Below are 25,814 nucleotides of genomic sequence, written 5' to 3'. Positions count from 1 at the left end.
TGTCCATGTCTCCAACAAAGATGTTCAACTTGTTCATTTACAATATGGTTTAGAAAAATTTCTAGCTTTTTTGAGTGGAACAGACTTGAGAAGCAGGCGGGTAGAGTGCGCATCTGTAACCTCTGTAAACAGACTTTGTTAGTTTGGTGGGATCTTGCCATCCATGGCTGCAACTCTAACCAGTCATCCAGTCACTGAAAAATACAGCATCAGAATCTTTTTCAGAGACTGTCTGTTGGCCTTAGGTTGCTTTGTTCTTCAGCTTCGGGTCACATACAGACATTCTCTCTTAGAAACTCAACATGTGTAGTATAAACCAGTTTTTAAAATCATACCAGTAAGAGTTTGATTCTGTCATGTGAAAAATGCAGGGTTTGGATAAGGATGCTCGTGTCATCCAAGTTGACTCAAAAGAAGAGAACAGTGCACTAGAAATAACTTGCTCATTGTAAATGAGTGTATGTCATTGTTGTTTTGGTTAAGAAATTTACCACTTTCTTTGATGTGAAGGTATCCTTTTTCCTGACTTGTGTGAAAAGGAGAAGTTTCAGGTTTCATTTATTAATCAGGCTGTTCTGGCAGATGGCAACCGCTGCTACATACAGTGTCTCTGTGTGGGCTGGCATGAGCAGTGGTGTTTGACAGCTGCAAAATATACCCGTTTTCATGTATTATATATTTCATTTTTATACTTGTTTTCATGTAGCACTTTTCTGTTAATACACAACACTTTATGCATTCTTTCTATTCTCATGCTCTACATATTATTTCTGTTAATTTGTTTATTAAATGTCAGCATTTTATATGGAATTATTTTCTTTGGCTGTTTCTTACTGCAAAGTTTTGCTTATTTTGAGAGAATGCTTTAAAATAAAACCCAAGTTGTAATTATTTTATATTGCTATTGATGCCAATGGTGTCTTTAAGAAAAATATCATAGCAATTAAAAAAAATTTACCTACTATAATGTTTTTTTGTCCCCCTAGTTTAAAAATTATCCTAAAATGACAAAACTCTATTAAAAAAGAAAAGAAAATAGGCAGAGGCATCACATCAAATTCTACTGGAAAATAGCTTTTACTATTATTAAAGACAAGGTATGCAGCAATATCTCTTGATGCATGTCAAAGAGAGACGATTTTAATCTCTAGGGTTTTTGCTAGATTATAATTCTGCAAGTTATTACTATTTATTAAGTGGCAAAATTATTTTTACTGTATCTCGTAAGTGATAACTAGGCATGACTAGTTGATCAGTTCATTAGGGGAGAATTAATTTATTTTAAAGCTAGAAATGCTTGGTGTTAGGGAGAGGAAGAAACAAAAAGAAGAAACATTTCCTGCATGTTAGAAAAAGCATTGAAATTATTTCATTTGCTGGAAGACTGGAATTTAAGTTTTAATCAGTTGTAATATTCTTTAGAAGATTTCTTGTCTTGACAGGTATCTGTATGGCCAAGTAATAATATAATTTAAAATTAATCCTTTTCCTTTTTTTTTTTTTCCTCAAAAATAAACATCTCAAGTCTTTTTCTGTAAGGTGAAAAAAGGGAAGATTAATTTCTCTTGAATGTGCCTTGGAAACTGCTCCATTTACTGTTTTGCCATTATAAATTGATGCTGGGCAATTTATATACTAGTGCTGCAGATGCAAGCAATTTTCAGATAAACCAGAAGTGATCGATCATTCTTGTGACTGCAGTATGAAGGGGGGAAAAAAGGTCATTAATTGGAAATTATATTTTTGGGAGTATCGCTTCCCAGCTCCTCCTGAGGACTGATTTAATCTGGCAGAAGGGTGACTTCAGCGGTGGTGCCTGCTTTAATGTGCTAATTAGTCATGAGACCTAGTTTTCTTTCTGGGAAGCAGTAAATAAACTTCAGTTTATTTCTGGATTACAGGATAGTAGTTGAAACAGCAATTAGAAAAATGGTTTTAGTAAACTTTTCTTTGAAAATACCTTTATGTTCAGAGAAGAACAAGCACGTGGACTTCTGGGCAAGCAAGGCAGGGATCTAATGCAAAAGAAAATTATTAGTAATACAGTAATTATGTGGTGATGAAGAACTGATTGTCCATACAAAGGAATTGGACCAGCTACACAAGCTTCATTCTGGCATCCTTAAATCCTGATGTTCACCTTTGATAAGAGAACAGTTGTGTTTGTGTGTAGTAACATCCTTTAAGGTAGAAGCTGAGGGTGAGCAGAATAAACAGGTAGGATGGGCAGCTGTGTGCTGCGTGTGGGACAGAGACAAAGGTAGCTAGTGACGGTCAGCTGTGCTTGCAGAACAGCAACCCATGCCACAGAGGCTGTGTGTTTCCTGATTTTGACATTATGAAGATAACATGCTGAATCAGTGGCATCTTTTTGTCTAGGGCCTGTTTTAGGATTACTTGTTTGCTATTTGTGCTAATAACGGTTTTGTTTTTTTGTTGCAGTGTTTGCTTTTTTTTAAACAAGAACAGAAGTAACAAGAGCTTCTCTGTTTCTCTGCAGCTTTTACGAGAGCTGAAGCACCCTAACGTGATTGCATTGCAGAAGGTTTTCCTTTCTCACAGTGACAGAAAGGTTTGGCTGCTGTTTGATTATGCTGAACATGATTTGTGGGTAAGTACGGATTTTCCTGAGTGTTTGAAGTAGTGTAAGAGGAGCTTGCTCAAACTGAAGTGTGTGTGGCATACCCTCATATAGCAGAGATGCATAAATTTCTTGCTCTCTAATTAAGTGTCTAACTGACATCCTGTTCTCTTGACACTTTAAAACTTGCAAAAGGCTACATAGAGTTTTTTTTAAGTCAGGTTTCATTTTGAAGCTAAAAGAATTTTCCTACAAGCTTTAACGGGAGTTAGAGAGCATTCCTAAATTGAGACCTTCCAAAATAGAGTTTGGAAATGTATTTAATATTTTATTTTTCCTCCAGTTTTACACACACACGCAAAAAAAAAAAAAAAAAAAAAAAGAGAGGGGCTGCTTTACTGAGTCCTTTCACTGGGGTATAGTGGAAGTGACTGACATTCAATTATCTAATTCTAAACTGTGAATTTGTGACAATGAGTGGAAAGAAAATAAGAAAAAAAGGTAAGCAGTGCTAATTGGGCCTGCTGATGGACCATCAATACATGGAAGAGTAGAGACTTAGATGTCTGTTTTTAAGTTTCCAGCAAAATATGATAAGATTTGATTTAATCTGTTGTAGAGGTGGACATCAATGACATCACGAGTTGAACTCAGATATAAATACTCAAGCTCCACACCTGTTGACGAGATGTGAATTGCTTGAACCTGGATTAATGTTTAAACTGCAAAGATATTATGCACTTATTAAGAGTAATCAATATGTTTATAATTCCTTTGAAAATACTGGCAAGGAGAAGAAGTGGTAGTGTTAATTCCAATACTATTTTTTAAGGTTTCAGTAATAAAGAAGTTGCTTTTACTAATGTTAGTGACGAATTGCCCTATTTTTTTGTACTTAGCTCTCAAGAGCTAATGAATATGCACTTGTAAATGACACAAAATTGTAATGTGGAAGGAAAGTAAACTTACACTGTGCAAAAAGATACTTCTGGCTCAGATCAAGTAGTCGTACTTCATTCCCCTTCGTATGCTTAAAAAACATTTAATTTGATTTCTTTTATGGGGTAGCAGCTTTGTATTTTAAAAGTTTACTTCGTCAGAGTTCAGTGTACACTGAGGGTTAGTCTATTTCTTACAACTGGTGACAGTGATGATGAGTAGGAATGCAGCAGCTAAAATCCTGGACAGAATTTATTTGTGCATCAGTTGAGTTTACTCATTGTACAGAACAACTACAGCAAACACATTTTACTGCTACATTGAATGGCATGTTTTTTCTAACCTTTTCCATTTGAATTTATTTTGGGCATGTGGTTTTTACACTATGTGGTGATTTTTCACATGATTTAACAGCTTTAGATAAAGAATCACCGCCGTCTAATGTTCTTACACTCCTCACACCTGGTTGGGTATTGGTTGCGATCTCAGTGAAGTTGATTATTTTCTATTACTGGAGACTGAAATGTTTGTTACACTAGTTATTTGATGTAAACTGGTCTCCTACTTCCTAACTCTCTTACTTTTTTTTTTCCTATGGGACATGCTACACAAATCATTTCTGCTTTCTTGTGTAATTACCCATGTTTCCTTGCTTCTTAAGCCTTTGCCAGGAATTCTTTTTCCTCCCTTGCATAAAGTTAGCCATGTTCAAGGCACTCTTGGTTCTGGCTTAACCTTGGTCCTCGTTTCCTTTACTGTCAGCACTTCCCAAGCATCACTCTTAATTCCCCTTTTGTCTCTTTTGCTCACTCCCAACTTTGTGTCTTTTTCCACGCTGCCTCCTACACATGGAAAAGCCTCCCAATTAACGTACGTAAAGATCCTTCACTATCCTCCTTCCAAAAACTCCTGAAAATCCACTTATTTTGTAACGCATTTCAGTAATAACAACCACTTGTCATTCTGTCTGTGTTGTGTTGTGTTTTGCATTTCCTGTGCTTTACAGCTTGTGCCCTTTCAGCTCTTTGGGGTAGAAATTGTAGTAGGGGATTGGCACATTTTGTTATTGTTTCGCACCATGTGCTCCCCCAGTACTACATAGAACCAAAATAAGTCTATTCATTGTGAGTACCAGTGTAGAAGGATTTCAGTTTTGGAATTGCAGATGTGCTGTCACTAGAGAGATGTAGATTCCCAGAGACCAGTGGTTTCAAATATAGGTAGTTCAGAGTTGCTTACCAAAATTTGTCTTAAGTATGGGAATCATCCTTCTGCTCAAAGCTCCCCAGCTTTAGTAACTCCTGTTGGCCTCAACGAGAAGAGTAAATGCTCATCACTGACAAACATCAGATTAGTTAAAATCATTAAATTTTTCAGTTTCTGTACTGGAAACATTTGGCAAGAGATGAATAAACTGTATTAGATGCTATCTTATTCTGTTCATTTTGGAATACGGAAAAAAAAATTGTCCTGTTCTAATGAGGAAAAGTGATGGTGCCAATTAAGCTTATTAAAAAGTTCTTTTATGGTGAGCAATAACTTTTTTTTCTTTACTTTGCATTTAATTCCCAAGGATTAGACTGCTCAAATCTGAAATTTGAGTGTAGATAGCATCATGCTTCATAATTTGCTATAACTTCTGTTGATACCATTATCAAGGGATGAAGAAAGCTATGCTAATCTGAACTACTTTTGACAGGTATTGGTGAAGACTTACTATGTTGTCCTTGCCTACAAACGTATTCACCATTTAATAACTAAGCCTATTAAGGATTTTCCTTCATCACCTCTCAAGTTACATTATACAAAACAATGCAAAGACATGCATGAGATTACAATAATATCTAAGAATATAGGAATTCTTTTGACCAAATGATTTATTACTCGTTTCCTTTAGTTACCAAAGTTCTTAGTGTAATCCACAAATTATTTCTTTATGATTTTTCTTGGCTATTCGTCTGTCATCTGGTAAAGTTCTTAGGCTGTTGGATGTGCCGCATGTTAATTTATAATGTATTTTCTACACTGTCGTCACTGCTTGTGTATGCTCATGCCATAAAGTAAATGCAAGATTCCTTAGCTTGTACCTCAGTGTAAAAGGAGGATCTGATGTAAGGCTAAAAATGTGTTTGTCCACAGATGCCATTGAATGTCTCATACATTATAGGCCACATCCTTTCTTAATTCCTGGTAACTTGCTTCAGTCTCACACCTTTATATTCCAGTCATCTGAAACGTTCAGCTTCAGATGTTCATAGTCACAGAACCAACCATCTCCTGTTCCTTCTCTTGTGAGGGACATTCCTTTTCCAATATCTACTCGTAAGGTCTTGGATGCTTTTAATCCAAATTGTATCCAGGTTTTTGGCCTTGATTAATTTATGTTGAGATGAAAAAATTTAATTCAGTTAACACATAGATGAGTTAATCTTAAAACCCCAAGTGGAATTGATACTATTTTTAAGTTACCTTTTCAAGTACACAGTTAGAACTTCATAGCCTTACAAAACTATGCATGGATGAAATCTTTCCAAGAAAAAATGTAATTCCTTCAACTGATATGTGTATTTTTCTGCCATGTTAATTTTTGATCTTTTTTTAAAAAAAAGGTTGTTTTAGATGCATGAGCTCTTGCAGTTTTATCACGAACGAATAGCTTGCTTTCCTATTCAACTTCCTTGTAATTTCTTATTTTACCTTAGTCTTGAGTTGTACACTGCTGTCCAGAACTTCCTACGTAAAGCTCATGCACTTTAAGACACTATTCAAATTTATATTAAATATATTAAATGCATGATGATTACTTAATTGGATTTTAAGAAAAGTTTATTACAAATGATATCTGCTCTGGAGGTGACTTCTATTTGTTGTCAGTGTAGTTACTTTTTAGCCATTGGTGAGGTTATAATACTCAGAGCTTTTCTTCTGTTCCCAGCTACTTTCCTATAGTTTTACAGCATCAGCTTTTTGGTATTGGAAATATTTTCTAAAGCACACATTTTGTTTTTAGTCATGGAGGCAAGCACGTATTCGATGTCCTCAATTCCCTAGTCTCTATATTTTGAAATGAGATATTTGATTCTAAGCAACATTTTAGTAACTTTTTTTAAATGTTCTGAATTGGTAGGGTATCTACTTTTCTAGCTATGGTACAGAGTTAATTCTCAGACTTATTTTAATATGTGCGTGTAACTTCAAAGCTTTAAGATCCCTTTTTGTGGAAATCTATGTTGTAACTTAAATCAGAAGCTTCTGAATTTTTTTTTATCTCATTCTGAAAAACAGTGACATTTTTATCACAGAAAAAGGTGTTGAATGTGTTTTGTAGTCATGAAAACCATTGTTGGTTCTTAATAAGTGATTAAATAAATTATTAACTATGATTTGATAATATTGAATGTGCTGATACAGTCACTATCCAAGACCAACTAGACCATGATCTGGGTATTTTTGAGATTTGGTTGAATGCCTCTCTCTTATTATTAAGCATTCCAATGATCTCTAACAACTATCTGCTTAGCAGCAAATACCACTGAGAAACGTGGAGTAAAATTAATCTTGAAATTGTTGTTGATAATAATAAAAATATATGGACAGACTTACTTTGTGTTATATGAAATGCTTGTTGTGTATATATTCTATTCTGCTTTTAAAAAATGTAGGGTAGAGAGTATAAGCATAATTGTGTGTAGTTAAAAATAATTGTCATATAATGTGAAGGAGAAAATATTCTTCCTACATGGGAACTTTGTAACACTAGCTGACTCTCTCAATATACAAATAAATGGACTTAATTTTGAATAATGTTCTTATAAGCTAAATGAAATTGTGAGGGTGTTGCATACTGATTTGTGTAGTAAACCTGCACATTTGTTTAATCGCATGAATGTTTTCTAATAGATCTAAGTTTTAAAGTCTTCCTCAAATATGGTGTAATCAGTTCTAATTCCTTCTTCCACTAGGCTTCAGTTTAGCTCTTAATCATGAGGATAAGTCAGGTGCTAGTTGATCACAAGTAATTTTATATATATGAAAATACTTTTCTCAGTGTAGCAGGTTTTTTTTCTCTTTTAATTTTTTCTAGTCATGTGTATGTTTTTGTTTTAATTCAGTCCTGCTCCACTAGGTGATTCTCTGTTGTGTCCGTATTTACTAGTACAGGATTCTGCTACCTGGCAGAAGAATGTAAGATTTCTTGGGGTAGAAGGTAGTGGGCTGACATAGGCTTTGATTGCTTTAAAGTTACAATTTTTATCGTAGCCATTGTTACGGGAAGTCTTTATGGCATGATTTATACCTTCCAAATGTAATAGATGGGGCCTTTTTGACTCTAAAGGAATGGTTGGACTTCTTGCAGAGAGCAGCGCCATTCCTTGTCAATAGCTGTCTGTTCTGAGAACGTGCTTGTCACTCAAAACTTCATTTTTCTGCCAGAGTCGTGGGGATTTAAGGGTAGTTTATGTGGGTTCATTTTCTGTACCACAGAGTTGGAGGAAACAACAGGTAGGAATAGACCTCAAAGACAGAGGCAAGGGTGCAAAAGCATAAAGTGTGTGAAGAATTAATGTGAACAGAGTGGCGTGAGTACTGAGTGTTTCAGACATGTACTGAAAGGGTAGCTGAATTCTCATGGTTTTTATTATCGTATAGAATTATTTTGGCATATTTAGGTCTGAAAGATGTAGATGACCTCGAAAGACCCCATCAAAACCTGGGAAAATTATACTGAATCTGTTTATGTCTGCTCTGTGCTTCAAAGCTTATGTATTTAAACCAAGTTGGCATTAGCAAAAAGTTAGTGTGTTAAAGCTCCTTTCACTGTTACTTAAAATGTCTTGACCTCTTGTCACTTGGAAATGGATTTTTCATTAGGCAGTTTGGTTAATGACATTCTGAGGAAGATACTTGATGATGACAGTGTACCGGCATCATTTAGAGGGAGAGTGTTGAGGCATATTTTTTCCTCCTTTCTCTTTTGAAGGACAGTTATGATTGCTGTAATGCTTCCAAAATCGGAAACTTAAGTGATCGCTGTAGAAATACTTTTACCCACTTTTGTTTTGATTTTGTTTTATTTTACTTGTACTATACTCTTGACAAAATTTTTTTTAATGTCTAAAACTTTGATGTCTGAAATGGGTCCCAAGTGTAGGCATATGAAGCTCTGATTTATTTTTGTAACAGTAAACAGATGTTACTCAGGTTAGTTGGGTCTGTCTTTGCTTCCTCTTTTTGAAAATTGTGCGAACAATGTACGGTTAGTTTTATACCGCCTTTAGATTTTGATTTATTCTTCCATAGCCTTTCAAGTGCTTTATGTTTAACACTCAGCAATATTAGTCACCTTTGTCTGGGTATTGATTGCTGAAGAGAGAAGACAGAAATAATTTTATGTTTAAAATGAGACTTGAAGCCATATGATCTGAGTCTTCCTCTTGACCTTGGCACAGATTTAATAAGTACCCAAGCTTCCATCTCTTTAGTATTAAAAGGTAATTTTACTTTTTACTGGTGGATTGACATAATTCTGTTTTATTCTCAAAGGCTGGATTAGGGATAGGATAGAAGGAAGGTATTTTGCTAAAGTGTGGGGGCAAACAGACAATTTACTTCAGCAGGGGGAGGCATCTGTGTTGACATGATTTGCATTTCAGTTTGAGGCAGACACATGTAATTTTGCAACAAGCATTGCCTTAAGCAACAGAACTCAGGTAGCCAGGTTTTCTAGGGGTTTGTGTCTTGAGGTCTATGGATCATCTCATGTCTGTCGAGAGTCACACTGTAACTTCATTTAGTCAGACATGCATAAAATCTCTCCTTTAGCTGGCTGCTTCCATGAAAACTTTCCAGGTCTGATTTGTTTGTTTGTTTTAACCTTGTCATACTGAACAGCAGTTCTTAGAATCAGGAATGGGATGGCACAAACACAGGGAGAGTATGTTTATATCAGTTTGACTTGCTCAGAAGCAGGCTAAAATTAGGATCTTTTTGAATGCTCATTTAACTCCTGAGTAAATACTGGGGGTTTTAATGAAATGGACTAAATGGGTTTGCTGTATATTGTCGTGCATTATGTTTACTTTGTTTATGGTGGAGCATTTAGAAAATGTACGTAGTTCCTCAGCAGCCAATTTTAAAATAAATTTCAACACACTAGGTAACACAGGCGGACAAATACTAGATCGCATATTGTTTGATAAGTCACTACTGTATTTTCTTTCCAAATGCTTAGCTCTGTTTTACTTCTGATCTATGATTGTTTATATGGTCTTGCCTTTATGAAAGCTAAAAATGTCTTACTGAAATAAACTGGTTCATCTGTTTTTCTTCTCAATTTTGTTATGTTTTTTTTAAGTTGAAAATAAGTTGAATAAGCAGTTAGTAAATAAAACCAATAGTCCCAGAGATTGCAAACAGCAAATTATAGCAAGCCTCTGGAAACTTAATTACTTTTCTGGATTTTAATATATGTATACTTTAATGTTGGTTAGTGAAGTATTTAATTTAATTTAGGATATGGACTTAAAGCCACTGCCACAAAGTCTATGCCTTGTTTAAATTTAAAACAAAATATGTAAAAGCAATAGAGGTATTTTTACATTATGTTTATTTTCAAAAGTGAATACCTAATGGGCTCACAATGTTTTTGGAATTCCGTCAGTGGCAGCATATTTTTAAGATTTAGGAATCTAAAATACAGATGCGCACAGAAAGGGAAGGCAACTTGGCTACTTCTGCTGAACAGATTTTAATATTTCTTGGAGTTTCATTTACCTTGTATGACATGCATTCTTCTTTTGTTTTGAAGCATTTTCAATATATCAGAAGGAGAGCTTGCATCTGCGGTGTTCTAATGAACTAATTAAGATGAAATTATGGCTGGATGACGTTGTGGATGGGTTTCTGTTCTGTAGCATGCGACTGGTATAGTGCGTGCTGACAGTTAAGGCTTCCCTAAAGTTCTACTGAATGTGTCTGGGTATTTTCCAGCTTTTGTGGCCAGGTGGTATATCAGAGTACGGGAATTAAGTTATCTTCAGAGAGTGACAGTGAAAAAAGTTGTGGAGAATATTGAAGCTGATTGACCCTCTGCTTGTCTTCTACAAACATGCTTTTCTGACTTGACTGGATTGTGGAAGTCCTCATGTTTTATTCTTAGTGGTAATCCATTAGGGGTAAGATTCAGCAAAGACCTTGAGCATACCTAAAGGTTAGAAGCTGCAATGTCCAAGTGCACCTCCTGGTTCCCGGAGAGAGATGCAGAAGGTCCTTTGTACCTGTTAGGATTCAAATCTGTACCCCCAGCTCGTGGGACAGTCTTGATGCTGTGCTACTCTGCAAAAAGATTTATTGAATGAGACAAAGGAGGAGTGTAGTTTTGAAGCCCTGCAGTTAGGGCATTCATTTGAGGAGTGGGAAATGCAGATTACAATGCCTGTAATTCCTGTAAATTATTCCATACCTTTATTAGGTCTAAGATTATGGCTGTTATGTGCTGTACTTGGGCCTGCGCTTTGGGACTGTTCAGGAAGTGAAGCCAGCAGAGAATGCCTCATCCCTTGCATAGTGCAGTTATGTATAAAGAACATCCCAGTCTGTGCTGGCACCTGCACCCATTTCTACACCTGAGGTCCTGGATTTAAACTATTAAATCTTAAATGTTTTGATATGGAAAGAGTACCTGTCCCTGCCAAAACTGAAGCCAGCAGAATTACTCAAGTTAAAAAAATCCTTTAGCGCAGTTGTACTGGTATGGCATCCTTTGCTTTGGAGCTTACTGTACACCTGATCTGCCTGATCTCTGAAACTTTCATCAAATTGTTGAGGTACTGGAAGGTAGGGACTGCCAGTGGAAGTTTTGACACAGAATCTTCTTGTGACATCACAAGAAAAAAACTTTTCTAAGAAAATGATCCCTTAAGGCTTTCCATTATAGTTTTCAGAATGATTGCACAATTAAAGGATCAGGTACTAAGAGCTTGTTTTCTTTACTGATCCTCATTTGTATATTAAAAACTGATAATCCTGTAGATTTCTTTTATACGGCTTTTTAATTAATATACAGCCATCACTGTTGTGTATGTAGAGTAGTGGAAGGCTCAGTGTGAGCATTGGTGTTGATAGGCGGTAAGGAGGCTCCTGTTCTGATTAATTTGGGATTTTTTTTTTCTTTTTTATTTTTTTTATCTTTAAGCAATATAATCTACACCTTTGCTAAGCACCATTTGATGGTGGCTAAAGTACTGATGACAGCCAGAGGTAGCATTTACCATGAGGAAACATCAGCCCATTACCATTGTCATTGGGACCAGTAGTGACAAACTTGTCAGGGGGTGGTGGTGGAGGGGGCAGAGGTCTAATGAAAGCTACCATTGGCTGTCTCTAACCTGGGGAGGGGGATGATCTTGAACTAGACAAATCCTGCTTAAAGAATTGGGTGGTTAGTAGTCTTGTCTCTCTGCAGATTAGCATTTTGGATCTCTTTCAGTAAAAATGCAAATTGCCTTTATTATTTCTGTCTTTCAAAAAACACATAATTGAAAACTATTCTGTTGATGCTTCTTTGAATTGCCTTCAGGAAGGATTTTTTTTTTTTTTTATCTGAATGAGTGGATGTAGTTGTTTGCTGAATGGCAGTATGTTAAGATTGGGTTTGTGCCTTGCACAGCCCCACATTGTCCGAGGACTGAAAAGGTAGAAGGGTCTCACCCCACTTTATTTCTTGTACAAGGTAGCAAAACCTAACCTAGCCCATCATCTCCACATTGATTTTACAATAAATATTAATTTTTATGAATATTTCATAATATATTCGTGATCTTTTTTCGTTCCTTCAACTGACTAATGCTGGGGTCCTTTTCTGCATTCCGTGCTTTCAAGCAGTTATTTGTCCTCTAGTGGGCTGGCTGACTTCTGTAATCCGAGAGCCACTACCTTGTCATCATCAACGAAGTATGCAGCCAAAACTTGGAAGTGAGAATATAACCATTTTTAGATGTTTGAACATGATCTCACCCTAGTGTTGTGGTGTTGAGTTTCTGGAGTTGTCATCCCCTCCTTTAAATGTTGATTTAAGTATTTTTTTTTAGTCTCTCTCTACTGGAATTCTGGTTTGGGGGAAACAGTAAAGTAGTTGCAAGCACTCTGTCTTGTGTGGCTTTTGAGAGGAGGAGGGAAGGTGTGAAAGCATAGAGTGCAGTCTTTTTCACAGTGGATACCGCTTGTTTGGAAGCTTCTGCTTTAGCAGGGGAGGATAAGAGAATCCCAAATGGGGAGGAGGGAGGGAGAGAATGTCTAAGACCCTTTATTGGAGGTAAGTACCCCAGTCTTTTAGGTATTAACAAAAACTTCACAGCTGTTTTTAAAAGCAACTCAGAGAATAAAAAACGTTTAAGAAAATTGTGAGCACATCACTATTACGTTTGATTGCAAAGTTCAGCAAACTTTGTATTTCATTCCATTATTTAGTGTTAATAGTTTAAAAAAACAAACACAATACAACCTTTATACTTACCTAACTTGCTTCATGTTTCTACTTGTTTTATTTCTAGCATATTATCAAGTTTCACCGTGCCTCAAAAGCAAATAAAAAGCCCATGCAGTTGCCAAGGTCTATGGTTAAATCCCTACTCTACCAGATCCTCGATGGAATCCATTACCTCCATGCAAACTGGGTGCTTCACAGAGATCTGGTAGGTGTCGCATGTATTACCTGGTTAAGAAAGTTGCATGTGCATGTTGTTGAGCAGGAGAAGAAAAGTCACTATTACTAATCTTGCATATCGATCCGTACAGCTCTTCCTGTTATTGTTGCAGGAGACTCATGGAGACTTTAAACATGAAAACAAACTATGTTTTCACATTGTTTTTATCTGAGTCATCTGAGCTCAGACAATGATGCTAGATCCGGTCAAAGGATTGCAGATATCAATATCCGAAAACAGTACATGAGCCAGCAGATATACATTGGTTGAACATTCTTATAAGTTTGTGCATGACTTTGAAAAGGCATTTAAGTAGGAAGGTGATTGATACCCTTGTACAGTGTTTGGCTTACGTGCAAGTTACCATAAAAGCTAGTGAAAGAGTAGTTTTTTCATGGAGTATTTCTTTTCCATGTGGTATTTTTTCTGACCGTGGGAAGACTATGAAAGAGTTGTCATCTTGAAATTTCTCATGACCTGAAGTGGCTCTTTAAGCTGATTGCAGATTACAAGGGCAGCCCGTTGCCTTGTCTTCGCTAGTCTGTTCCCCTTAAAGTTTCCCACCACTCCTCATACTTAAGTGAAGTGCTAACAAGGGTCGGAAAAAGAATGCTCATATGGGTACAGTACTTGCTGCCGCTTGCATTGTAACTAGAATTGTTGACATGAGACAAGCAACATGATGGTTAATATGCCAAATCTGTTCTAATAGTTATGCTATTGTAACATCAGTAGTAGGTATGGTAGGAAATGTAGTGTAATCTGTGTATGAAGTTACTGCTTTTATTTGGTTATTTTTCGTAGTTGCCCCAGTAGGTCAAAATAAGGATGCATGTCCAGAAACTTATAATTGCTAATTAAGTTTTATGAGACATAGATTGTTCTTGAATCTTTAATAGTAAATAGGGCCTTGGATTAATTTTTGGACGTAGAGCAAATGTTTTCTTAAAATATATTAATAAACATGAGGCAAGCCTGGAATAGAAGTCACAAACATCTTCTGAAATAAATTTTATTTAACTTTTGTCATAATACCTGATAACAGTGGCCATAAAGGGGGGTTTCAGGTTTTGGTATGGATCATTATTTTTATCTTGTTCCTTGGTATTTATTGTCAGTTTTTCTGTTAAATTCGAGATGTTAGTATATTCGTGTGGGTTGGGGTGGGTTTTTTTTGCCTTTGCAGTAGTATCCATGAGCAAAAGCAGGAAGCAAGTACAATACTGATTTTATTGCAACAGTTATTACTTTGCTAAGGAGGCAGCTGTTGCTTTGTCAGAGTGCCGAGATGTAATTAGGTACAGCTTGAGAAGGAACACCTGAAAAGTCTATATTCAGCTATGTTTAAGGGAAGTGGGTGTGTGTGTTCATGGAACTGTTAAATATATATACGCTCCAATGCCATACATGAATTTCCTATCAATATATCAAGTTCAAGATGGTATCTAAGATAATAATAACAAATACCCTAGAGAATTTTCTTGCTGATGTTGCTATTTCCAGCCTGCAGCACCAGGTGTTTTGCATGACTACTGCTGCTACTTTTCAGGTCTTATCTGTTGTTGATGTGTTGCATCAAAGCCGGTGCCTAATGTCTCTGCCTTTTCTCTTGGAACTTTGGGAGGTGGTGGTTGCTGTTATGAAAAAGACAACTATTTTTCACGGCACTGGAATAATAGTGCTTGATTGCTGTTGGCATAATTAAGAAGGGAGAAGAAGAGAAATTAGTGAAGTCTTAATGTGTTCTTGGTATGTGAATAAATTTGAGCTAATGGATTCTGGGATACCTCAGTGTGAGAAGGGAAACCATTTAAAAAATTGCGTTGGTACACTGGTGATTTAAAAGTGTATTCAGAATCTTTTGCCTTTTTAAAAATCATTGTGGATTTATGAAGAATTTGGGTATTTCATATAGTTATTTGTATGTTGAAGATAGTAAGAGAAAAAATGATGTTATTCTGGATGTGTCCTGTCTGCTCTTGAAATCAGGAGTTAATGTAATAATTTAGTAACTAATTTAAATTCTCAGTTAAACAAAATTTTTGTCTATCTCTAATTTTTATTCGTATGGTTGTACCTGTGACTTCTTCCAAGAACAGTGCATCAGGAACGATTTCATTTGGATCGATTTCTTGCATAATACATAAATAGGAAATCTTTAGTGTCTTCTTGAGATGAGGAGCATTTATCTGCTGTTTTTCCTCTTAGCTGTTTCAATTTACATGTGGTAGAAAAATCTTTTTCTATTTTATGTAAGCCAATGTTTTGCATCAAGACACCTTGTACTTTCCTGGTTTAATGTAATTCTGTTCTTGATATTTTTAGCATGCATTTGAATGCAGACCAAAGATGGTGACATCCATAAAGGTCATGTTATGCTTATTTCATTGTTTTGGTTTTTTTTCTTTTTAAAAGAAATTCTCTAAGAATATTTGTCATAATATTAGTCAAATTCTTATGAGCCATGGAAATGACCTTTAGAATTTATTTAACAAACGTTGCAATGAAGAAACAGAAACATGGGAAGTTAGGTATTTGCAAGAGTACTTGCTTGGAGGTATTTGAAGAACATTGTTTAAATCTTAATTTGGTACTGTCTTAAATCAAAGAGGTTTGTAAAGAAGCCAGAATACCAAATGTGCTTATTAAAAACCCCTGTTTCTCAGTGGATCCGTATTTTCAGATAGCTTAAAGTTGTTACTCCTAAGTTGTTTTTAAGATCAGCAGTAGCCAGCAAAAAACATGATAGAGTAACAAAACTGGGGAACAATGTGAACTTGCTGACTTGTTGTGTCCTTGGGCTCTGCAAAAAACATGATAGAGTAACAAAACTGGTGAACAATGTGAACTTGCTGACTTGCAATACATGTCGTGTCCTTGGGCTCCGCTAATGGATCGTTTCTACCACAAGGAGACAGTCTTGCTCCCCTCTTCACTGCCGCTAGGCATTACCACCCATTTTGATGGTCTGGCAGGTGACACTCACCTGACTCATGGTGAGTTCATTCAGGGAGTTAAACCCGCAGAAGGTATTCACTTTTCACCCGCAGAGGTAATTTTCTGCAGGATTTAGGTGCCTGAGGGGTCTCACTGGGAGCTTAGATGTGTGCAGGAGCTGGCACAGAAGTGTGAAGCAGGAGGTGGTGGCAGAAAGCTGAAGAGGTCATTCTGGCATCACCTGCCATTATATAAGATTATTTTATTGTTAGAATGTATTTTTTTTAATTCTTAGATGAAAGTGCAAGTGTTTTTTAAAAGATTACATTAAATTTTGGCTCTAAATCAGTATAACCTATGTTTACCTTGAATCTTTTCTGATCCAAGACTTATGTCAGCTTAAACTCTCCCAGCACAAATCCAAATTTAGGAAAGTGCCCAAACTGAGGCAAATTATAACACCAAATACACTCACACTCATGATCCTAGAAATATGAAAATTATTTAGTATATATTTTAATTTCTTGTAATATTGGGGTTATTTTCTTTCAGGCTTTCTTATCCTGAAGATAGCTGAAAGGGCTAAGTGGCTTTTTCAGATATAAATTTTTAGACTGATTTCTGTCAGTTAAAAAATATTAAGCAGTAACTTTCTTTACAGCAAGATTCAAACCAGTATAGAATATGGGACAGGAGCATTAGAGTTTTTATTTCTTTGAATAGCATTGGGTCAATTTATACACCTTTGAGTTGACATAAATCTAGAAAAATCCCTACATTTTTTCTCCTATTAAGCCATTTGGAATGGCATTTTGTTGTTGGATTGCATGTTGTTGGGAAACAATAATTTTGCCTTCTCAACATCGCAGTACTCCTGAAAGCCCACATGTGAGAGGAGGGAGGCTTTGCTGGCTCTGCTAGCTGCTGGGCATTTCATTATAAAATAAGAGGGTAATGTAGCTAAATATTAGAGAAAGAACCTTTCCATACTAAGCTTTTGTTTTTTAAAGTGCTCTGTATAGACTGTGGGCTGTCCAATTGAAGGAGATCTAAAATTGTGCTCTGTACCTTGAGTAAATAGCAAGTTAGAAGGTGCAGCGTGTGGTGTACAGTATTTCAGGGTATTATGAAATCTTTGTCCCCTCCTTCCCCAAATGTGAATTATTTAGATTCTACAGCAATGTTCAGCAAAGGCCCTACTTTGCGGAGGCATCTGAAAACAGAGATCTTCGATATGCTGCATGTTCACGTTAGCAACTGAAAGGATTTGGGCACTTTTGCTTGTGCTAATAACCCTTCTGTAGTTGATGTTAGTTGCTTAAGGACAAAAGCAGCCAGAGATTATTTCCGTTAGAACTTGATAAAACTAAGGACAAAAGCAGCCAGAGATTATTTCCTTTAGAGCTTGATAAAAGCAATTTCTATTTGTAATAGAACGTATTTTCCTGGAGGGAGGTATTATCTATGAGATGTTCTAAGTGCACAGAAACCATATTGAGTAATTCATTTCAGATTCTGCTTACATCCTTGAGCATTTCTTTAGTATTCTGCTTAATGTTATTAAATTGAGTAATTCATTTCAGATTCTGCTTACGTCCTTGAGCATTTCTTTAGTATTCTGCTTGATGTTATTAGAACTCCTGGTTGAAAAACTGATGTTGGAAATCAAACTCACCAGAGAAATGAAGATTTTTTTTTTTCTTACCCCATAGGAGGTTGCTTTCAGCATTCTGGAATCTGAAACTTGCTTATTACTTTTTTTTTTTTTCTTCCCTCATAGGAGGTTGCTTTCAGCATTCTGAAATCTGAAACTTGCTTATTGCAATAGTTGTATAAACTAACTTTGTAAAATAAGCCAAGTTCCTGAAGTATTTTTATTATAATTTTAAATATTTGTTGACTACAAATTTCACAGTTTCTCTGGTATTTTCCCTCTACAGCTTTAGAACGGCTAAATTGGCTGCATATGTTGTTTTACAAATTAAAGAGATTAATTTACAGCAAAAGCCTCATAGGTGTAACAGCAGGGATATAGGTGAAAAGACAACGTTAGACACGTCTTCAGACTCATAGTTTTGATTTGCAAACAGAGGACGTGTTCTGATGGAACAAAAGGTGTCCATGAGTCTTAAAATTGCAGAGATTTCAAACAAATTCCTTTTCACTCTAATAATTGATTAGTATTATTCTGTTTAGAAGAAGATTTTGGTGTCTGAAATATAAGTGAGACATAGGGTAGATTCTAGACGAGGTGGTTCCCTGAGCAGATTTGGTTGGATCAACTTTCTGTTGATGCAGGAGTCCATGCTGCCTCTACTCATCTCTGCTCCACCGTGCTCCTCCTCTTCCTCCAAGCTAGGGATTGGCAAACTAACATGAGTTAAAATCAGACTTGTGAAGAAGAGGTTGATCTGTACGCGAGTTCATCCCCTGATCTGGTGCAACACACAATTACACAGATGCTTATGTAAGGGGGATATATGGGCAAGATGGATAGATGTGTGGGAGCCAAGTGGATAAGGATGGGACATAAGGGAAGAATAGACTTTCAGTGACATTGTCCTATTCTGCTGGCAGCGTTAAGTATATGATCTCTAATCCTCCTCCCCCTTAACCATTTTGGTAACTGTAAATTTGTTGGTGCCTAGCTTTTGGGCGGTAAGAATAAAATGAGCACCTGAAATTTCTCAACATAACAAATCTAGGATTTGGTGTTTTGAGTAATGTTTTTTGAAGAATCTAGTTACAGTTTTTTGAAGTAATATTTTTGCCAGTGGCAGAAAGCAGAGTGAGACTGTTTCTCAAATCCTCCAGTTTACAGTATACCATGTCAGTATAAATGCACCTTCTTTGGTGTTTAAAGCAAATGTGAATAGCAGTTGCAAGGAAAGGGTACTTTTCCCACTTCTGCTGTGGAAGAGAATGGGTAGTTACATCGCAGATTTCTGCAACCAAGTGACGAAATCCTGAAGCAAATTCTGGATGTGAGGTTCTTATATACGCTGCAGGACAGCTCTTATGGTGGTATCCAGTGAAGAAAGGTGGTTGTAGTGAAAATTTAAGAATTGTTTTTGTCACTTAGAAAGACAGCAAACATTTTAAAGTTTTGAAGCTGATAGGTACATCAACAGAGTGGGGAGTAACTGAGTTTGTGGCTTGTATTACCAAGAGATACTGGATAGAAGTAGAAGATGGGGAAGAAAAACAAGTAAAAGGAATCTCAGTGGGAAACTGAAGCAAAGATGGATTTCCCCCCCCCCGAGAAAACACAGCTAATGGAGAGAGCAAGAAGACCCAGCAAAAGTCTTCCTGCAGCTTTGTCTTTCTGCCATTTCTGTGTATATGCCCTGCAACACCTTGCATCACTTTTCCTCACTGGTAGCCAAGATTCCCTTTTCTCAGGGTTTTTGTGATGTCCTACCCCATCATTCCAGTCAGGCCCAAGTCTTCCTTGAGCTGGCCTTTCCTTGACACTTCAGCTGCCAAATGGGCTAAGGTGGTGATGTTTCCATGTCCATGTGTGTTTTTTTTTCAGTGTAATCCTTTCTCTCCCAATCAGCCTTTTCACTCTAATTTTCCTAAGGAGTGGAGGGAGGAGTCCTACTGCAGCAAAGAGTTTGCCCCTGGTTTTCCATCTACAGCTTTTTTATTACCATACCCTTGTCTCTTTTAGTAGGAGAAGTTTATGTATGCATTCTGTAGTTTGTTTCACTATGTCATTTGTATTAGCAGAAGCTATTTTCATTGCGTGCTTAAGCTAATCAGTTTGTGTTTCTTCCTGGAGTGTATTATGGAGTGTCCGTGCACTTCTGCCACTTGCAGAATTTATGGAATGCTAATCTGGGCATTTTCGGTGGAAGGACATAGCAGACAGATGAAGTTTGATATAATTTTGACTCTGCATGTCGGTTTATGTAGCAAACGTCTTTTGGAACTTTGCTGCAACATGACACAACTCCCTTAACCTGTCTTTGCCTCTGTTTTCCAATCTGACAGCTATTTATGGGAATAATTTGTAGCTTACTGCTTTATGTGCTATGAAATCTTCGAGTGAGCGCCGTATAATATGCATGGTTTATATAGTTAACTATTTTTATTTATTGTTTGATACTCTTCTAATGAGCTGAAAGTATTAACAAAGACTAAGAATTAAAATAAATTCCATGTTGTATGAAGGAAGGCACCAGCAAATTTCTTAAAATGTTGTTAAGCGGGTACTGACTTTTTACTTCTGCTTTCATGTTCTCGTGCCTTTGAGAAATGAGAAAAGTCTCTCAGTGCTTATTATTACTAGTTTATAGTATTTAACTACTCCCTCCTCTCCCTTCCTGTGCCTTCCCGAGAAGATTTACCAGGCCAATAAGTAATTAGAAAAGTTATCTAAAAAGCAGCAGACCTGAAGTGTGAAGCATGTCCCACTTGGATTTTGCTAAGCGAGTGAACAGTGAGTTTGAAAGATAAAATGTAAAATGACGGGTGCTGGGAAACTCCCCTTTTACCAGCAATTCTAAAAAAGGATTTTTTATGTGCTGATATCAAAAGTAAATTTAGACATAGGTTCATGCATCCCTCTCTTGACAAGCAGCTGCTGTACTGTTGGGTTCTGCCTTCTGCCAGTAATTTTGCACTGGCTTGAAAAGCTTCTTGGCCCTGTTCACCCATTTGGGCGTGCACACGCCTCCTATAAATAAATAGCGAGTCAACCTGTCTGCCAGTTTCTTTAAACTTTTTACAAACACTGTAATTGTAATGCCCACTGTTCTATGTCTTCGTGCTTGTGTTGTTTCGTGAGAAGGGTGCACGAATGTGTATGAACATGCACTCCCGACTCACGTTCTCCCTTAGCTATACGTGGGTTCAGGCCTCTTAATCCTTCATTATTCAATCTGCATGATCTCTTTGGGGTGAAGGGGACTTTTCACAGTGTCAAAGAATCTTAGTAGTGATCATACTCAACTTGCAGATTTCCCAAAAGAAAGGAAATGACAGATAAACCTACATATTTTGAGATATTAGACTCCATGATGACTTCAGACAATGATTTGAATTTATTAGCTGAAAGGTTAACACATTTTTCATCTTTTGTATCTGGTTAGAGAGAGGATACACTTTATTTACTGCTGAGGAACAACAGTATGTGGATGCTAAGTGTATCTATATGGATACATGCTTCTAGACAGATGAACCAGAAATTTTACATGCTGAATAGCAAAGTTTTATCAGCATATGCTTTTCCCTTTTTTCTTTTTGTGTTCAAATATTAGGCATATATTGAGGGGCATGTACTCAGAAATGGTGCATTTCTCATTACTCAGAACTTTGCTTTTCTTCAGTTATTAAAAATAATTTTCACGTGATTTAGAAAGGTGTATGAAGACATGCAAAAAGTATTAGCTTTATTTAGTACATTTGAAACAGCTGTTTTTCTGAGACTGACTAATGCATACCTTTTGGTTTGTAGATTGATTTTTACTAATAGAAATAATTACAGTTGAAGAAAAATGTTTTACCTCAGGTTCTAAAACAAGCTTATGCCCATAAAACCCTGTCTGGATATAAATTCAGATGAGTCGGAAGAAACAAAGGGATTGATTTAATGTTCTTTTGGCTGTGTTTTGCTACTAAAGTCAACAAATGACATATGGCTCCTGTGAGCTTCATATCTCTTTTCCTGAGGTGGAAAAAGGGTGAGAAGGAAGCAAAGGTATTAAAGGAATTGTAGAATTTATTTGTTTTTTTCCTGATACAGAAAAAAACCAGAAGGAAAATGTCATCTTTTCTAATAGCCCCAATTCTGATACCATCTGCTGTATGAAGCTTTTGAGTAAAAAGGTGGTGTATTTAACTTAGTGCTGCAGGTGACCATTTGGAGTGAGCGAACTGTGGTTTATATTCTAAACAAAAAAGGCAAAGTTTAGAAGAAGCTTTTAGAAGTTTTTCTTGTTTTTCTTCTGTTGGAGAAAGTAGCCTTGGGATAATGGGATTGGCTGCGAGTGCATCTGTCAGATTATTTCTGTTTGAACTCATTGCCCTTTCTGAATAAGGCTACAGAGGTTTGCACCACAATGTTGACATGTTCATACTTATAGTAGCAGAAATTAATGAAACTTGAAAGAACTATGTTTAAATCAGTGAAGACAACAAATGTAACAATATATAATATTCAAGAAAAAAATGAAAACACTGCATTTGTTCTTTGTGTTGCTTGCTGTCTTGAGCTTCCTCTTGTGTGTTTCTCTTCATTTGCAAGCAAACTGTAGTTATGACTGATCTAAGAAGATGTCGCCATAACGTTGCAGATTGTTGTGCATTTAAATTAAGCATCTTTGATCAGTGATCCAGGAAGCTGCAAAGGATGTTAGTTTATTATTTGGTTTTGTTATGTGTGAACTTTGTCAAAGAAACTGTCTCTGCTGCAGAAAATGACTGTCCAGCTGGTGTTTCACTCATGGCTTTTCTCAGGGCCTCTTCTCCAACCTCTGTCCTTTCTGCTTTCTGGCTAATGTTTCAGAAATCATCAGCCTTACTGGAAGTTAAAGAAAATGAAGGAAATCCTTTATACAGTCTGTGAAGTGACCAACTATGTGAAGTGGTCCTCTCAGAAACTGGGCATTATATCTTCGAATTCGTCTTTAGAGAGGATTATGATAGTTTTATACTTTTTCTTCTGAATTTCATGTTAAAACACCTTGGAATTAAGTTTTCAAGGTATTCTAATAAATACAGGAACAAACCTTCATCATGTCTGAACAACTGGTAAAAGTATTTATAATATTTTTTTCACATATTAACAGGGAAGCAGAGAAGATTTCCAGTCAAGAAAGGTTTATCATCGTGCAAGTAGTCAGTCTTAAACACGTACAGTTCTCTCTATAGCAAACTTCTCTACTAACAGGATTTTTTAAACTGTTCTTTCTCTGGTTTTTTTCCTGCCCTCTAGAAGCTAAAGCCCATGTGGATATATGACCACTGTTTTGACAGACCTCTGTTCCACTTTGTTCAGTTTCTCAGTGGTGTTAGAGCACAGCTCGTTATTACCTTTTAGATTCCTTTCAGTGGCTTGTGGAAGCACATCCCCAGCAGTTCAGTAACCTTTCTGTGCTACTTTGTAAAGTAGTAAAAAGCAGTGTGGAAAAACTTTTATTCTATTTAAGTAAGCTGATGGCATCTGAAAAATGTTTTTTTAATTGAGATTATGGTTTTGCAGTCTCAGACAACCCCTCCCTCCCACCTTCAAGCTAGCCCCTTACCCTCCCATGATGCTTTAGTTCCTACTGGAGTAATAAACTTTGAATATAAATTTTGGTTGGTTTTGTAGTAGAATCATAGAATCCTAGAATCATAGAATGGCTGGGTTTGGAAAGGACCTTAAAGATCAAGTTCCAACCCCCCTGCCATGGGCAGGGACACCCTCCACTAGCCCAGGTTGCTCAAAGCCTCATCCAGCCTGGCCTTGAACACCTCCAGGGATGGGGCATCCACAGCTTCTCTGGGCAACCTGTTCCAGTGCCTCACCACCCTCACAGTGAAAAATTTCTTTCTAATATCTGATCTAAGTCTACCCTCTTTGAGCTTATAACCATTACCCCTTGTCCTGTCACTACACTCCCTGATAAAGAGTGCCTCCCCGTCTCTCCTGTAGCCCCCTTCAGGTACTGGAAGGCTGCTATAAGGTCCCCCCAGAGCCTTCTCTTCTCCAGGCTGAACAACCCCAACTCTCTCAGCCTGTCCTCATAGGGGAGGTGCTCCAGCCCTCTGATCATCTTCATGGCTTTCCTCTGGACTCTCTCGTAGTTTATTTCTATTCAACCACTTGTGATTTTTTTTAAGAGTTTTCCTAAAAAAAAAAAAAAAAATCAAAATAGTAACAAAAATGAAGTAAAATGGTACTAAGAAAAAATCAAAATAGTAACAAAAATGAAGTAAGGTGGTACTAAGAGTTTACACTTGCTTATTCTGATAGCTTAAATATTGAGCCCAAATCCCAAAATCTGGCATGATAATGTTCTGTGTAGCTGGTGTTCTCAAATATAACTCATGTCTAAGAAGATAATTCTGTAGACAATATTTTGCATTCCTGAAATTCACCTTGGAAATGGGGGATTTTGGCTTTTGAAACCATTTTGCCTTATGCTGTAGTTGTTGCCAAAGAGTGGGTTTTTCACAAATGTGTCTTCTGTTCTACGTTTTTCTTTAATCCATGAAACATGCTTGTACATTTTTACTTTGATTTGCCTTTCATATAGTTACTTTTGATATAACAGTTGTGGATTATGGTTGTTAGAATTATGAATTAAGTGCAAACTCCAGTAGGTTGCATTTTAATGAGCTGATATTGACTTCTAATGCTATGAAAATTATTTTTGTGGCTGTTGAACTGCGAGCGTGATGAGCTGTTTGCCAGCTCAACTGAAGTTAAGTCTCTTAGATGGGATGTTTCAAGTTGGTTATGCTTCTTGAAGTTCAGGATGTGAATTCGAGTCTCAACCCTAAAACCGATTGCTTATCAAGTAAATATTTTGAATTCTTGATAGTTAAAACCAAGAGAATTGCAGACCCATTTAGGTTTTTGGGTAATGTGCGTGCTTGAAATTCTGGTTATCTGGATGGTATAATAATTTTACAGTAGCTTCTTACTAATTTTACTGTCAGAAATAGGTATGCTGTGGCTGGCTGGCAGCTGCTCTTTGCTAGGACACTAGATTTACTTGGAAGCTTATTTCTCTGTGCATGTCTCCTTGCTCTGGTGGGAAGCTGCTGTTCTTCTTTTGGTGCCAGCTTCTGTAGTGGGATGGGAAGGGCTTGCAGTGGTAGTGAACCTTTTAGGGGTCCTAAGAGTAATCTTTTCTGTGTCACATTAAAATACCTGAGTGTATATTGCAAGTATCATGTTAAGTTTGAAAAAATTTTAAACAAATTGAGCTGTTTTCTAGTTTATCTCATTTTCATGCTATTTCTCCTTCTGCAATGTGGAAGTTTTGATGCTTATTTTATCCCTGTCTATAGGGATATATATCACTTTATAACGTGGTTTACTGAACTACTAATCCCCACAGCTTAAAATACCTGAGTGTATATTGCAAGTATCATGTTAAGTTTGAAAAAATTTTAAACAAATTGAGCTGTTTTCTAGTTTATCTCATTTTCATGCTATTTCTCCTTCTGCAATGTGGAAGTTTTGATGCTTATTTTATCCCTGTCTATAGGGATATATATCACTTTATAACGTGGTTTACTGAACTACTAATCCCCACAGCTATGCTCTCGAAGTTTTGATGCTTATTTTATCCCTGTCTGTAGGGATATATATCCCTTTATAACGTGGTTTACTGTACTACTAATCCCCACAGTTATGCTCTCTTACAACTTTTCTTTTTGCTTAATTGGAAAAATACTAGATGCTATATCTTCCTCTTTTTTACAGGGCGACACTAGGAAAGTCTTCATTAACTGTTGAAATAGATTAATTAAATTGTGTTAAACTTCCTTGTGGCTATTCTGAGTGGTCTGAAAACTGAGCTGTGCTCAATTCAGCTGTGCCAGTGCGAGGTGGTGCTGTCTCTGCTGCACTGGAGGAAATGCTGGGTGCCACGCAGTCAGTGATGCGAGTTTGCTTCTCTGCTGCGGCTGTCCCAGCCCGTGGTCTCACTGCT

General features: G+C 36.7%; 1 protein-coding gene across 1 annotated transcript in view; it reads left to right on the top strand.

Moving 5' to 3' along the window:
* Positions 1-2,500: 2,500 nt before the first annotated feature.
* CDK19 (cyclin-dependent kinase 19) overlaps positions 2,501-25,814 on the top strand; it is a gene marked incomplete at its 5' end in the record, with an annotated part of 75,260 nt that continues 51,946 nt past the window's right edge. The window contains 2 exons of the mRNA XM_010075077.1: positions 2,501-2,611; positions 13,072-13,212. Of these exons, the coding sequence (XP_010073379.1) occupies positions 2,501-2,611; positions 13,072-13,212 (252 nt within the window). The remainder of the gene's footprint in view (positions 2,612-13,071; positions 13,213-25,814) is intronic.

Source organism: Pterocles gutturalis, unplaced genomic scaffold, assembly GCF_000699245.1.
Source record: "Pterocles gutturalis isolate BGI_N339 unplaced genomic scaffold, ASM69924v1 scaffold2667, whole genome shotgun sequence".
Taxonomy (NCBI): Eukaryota; Metazoa; Chordata; class Aves; order Pterocliformes; family Pteroclidae; genus Pterocles; species Pterocles gutturalis.
The sequence above is the reverse complement of the archived record's forward strand: the minus strand, read 5'-3'. Positions and strand labels throughout refer to the sequence as shown.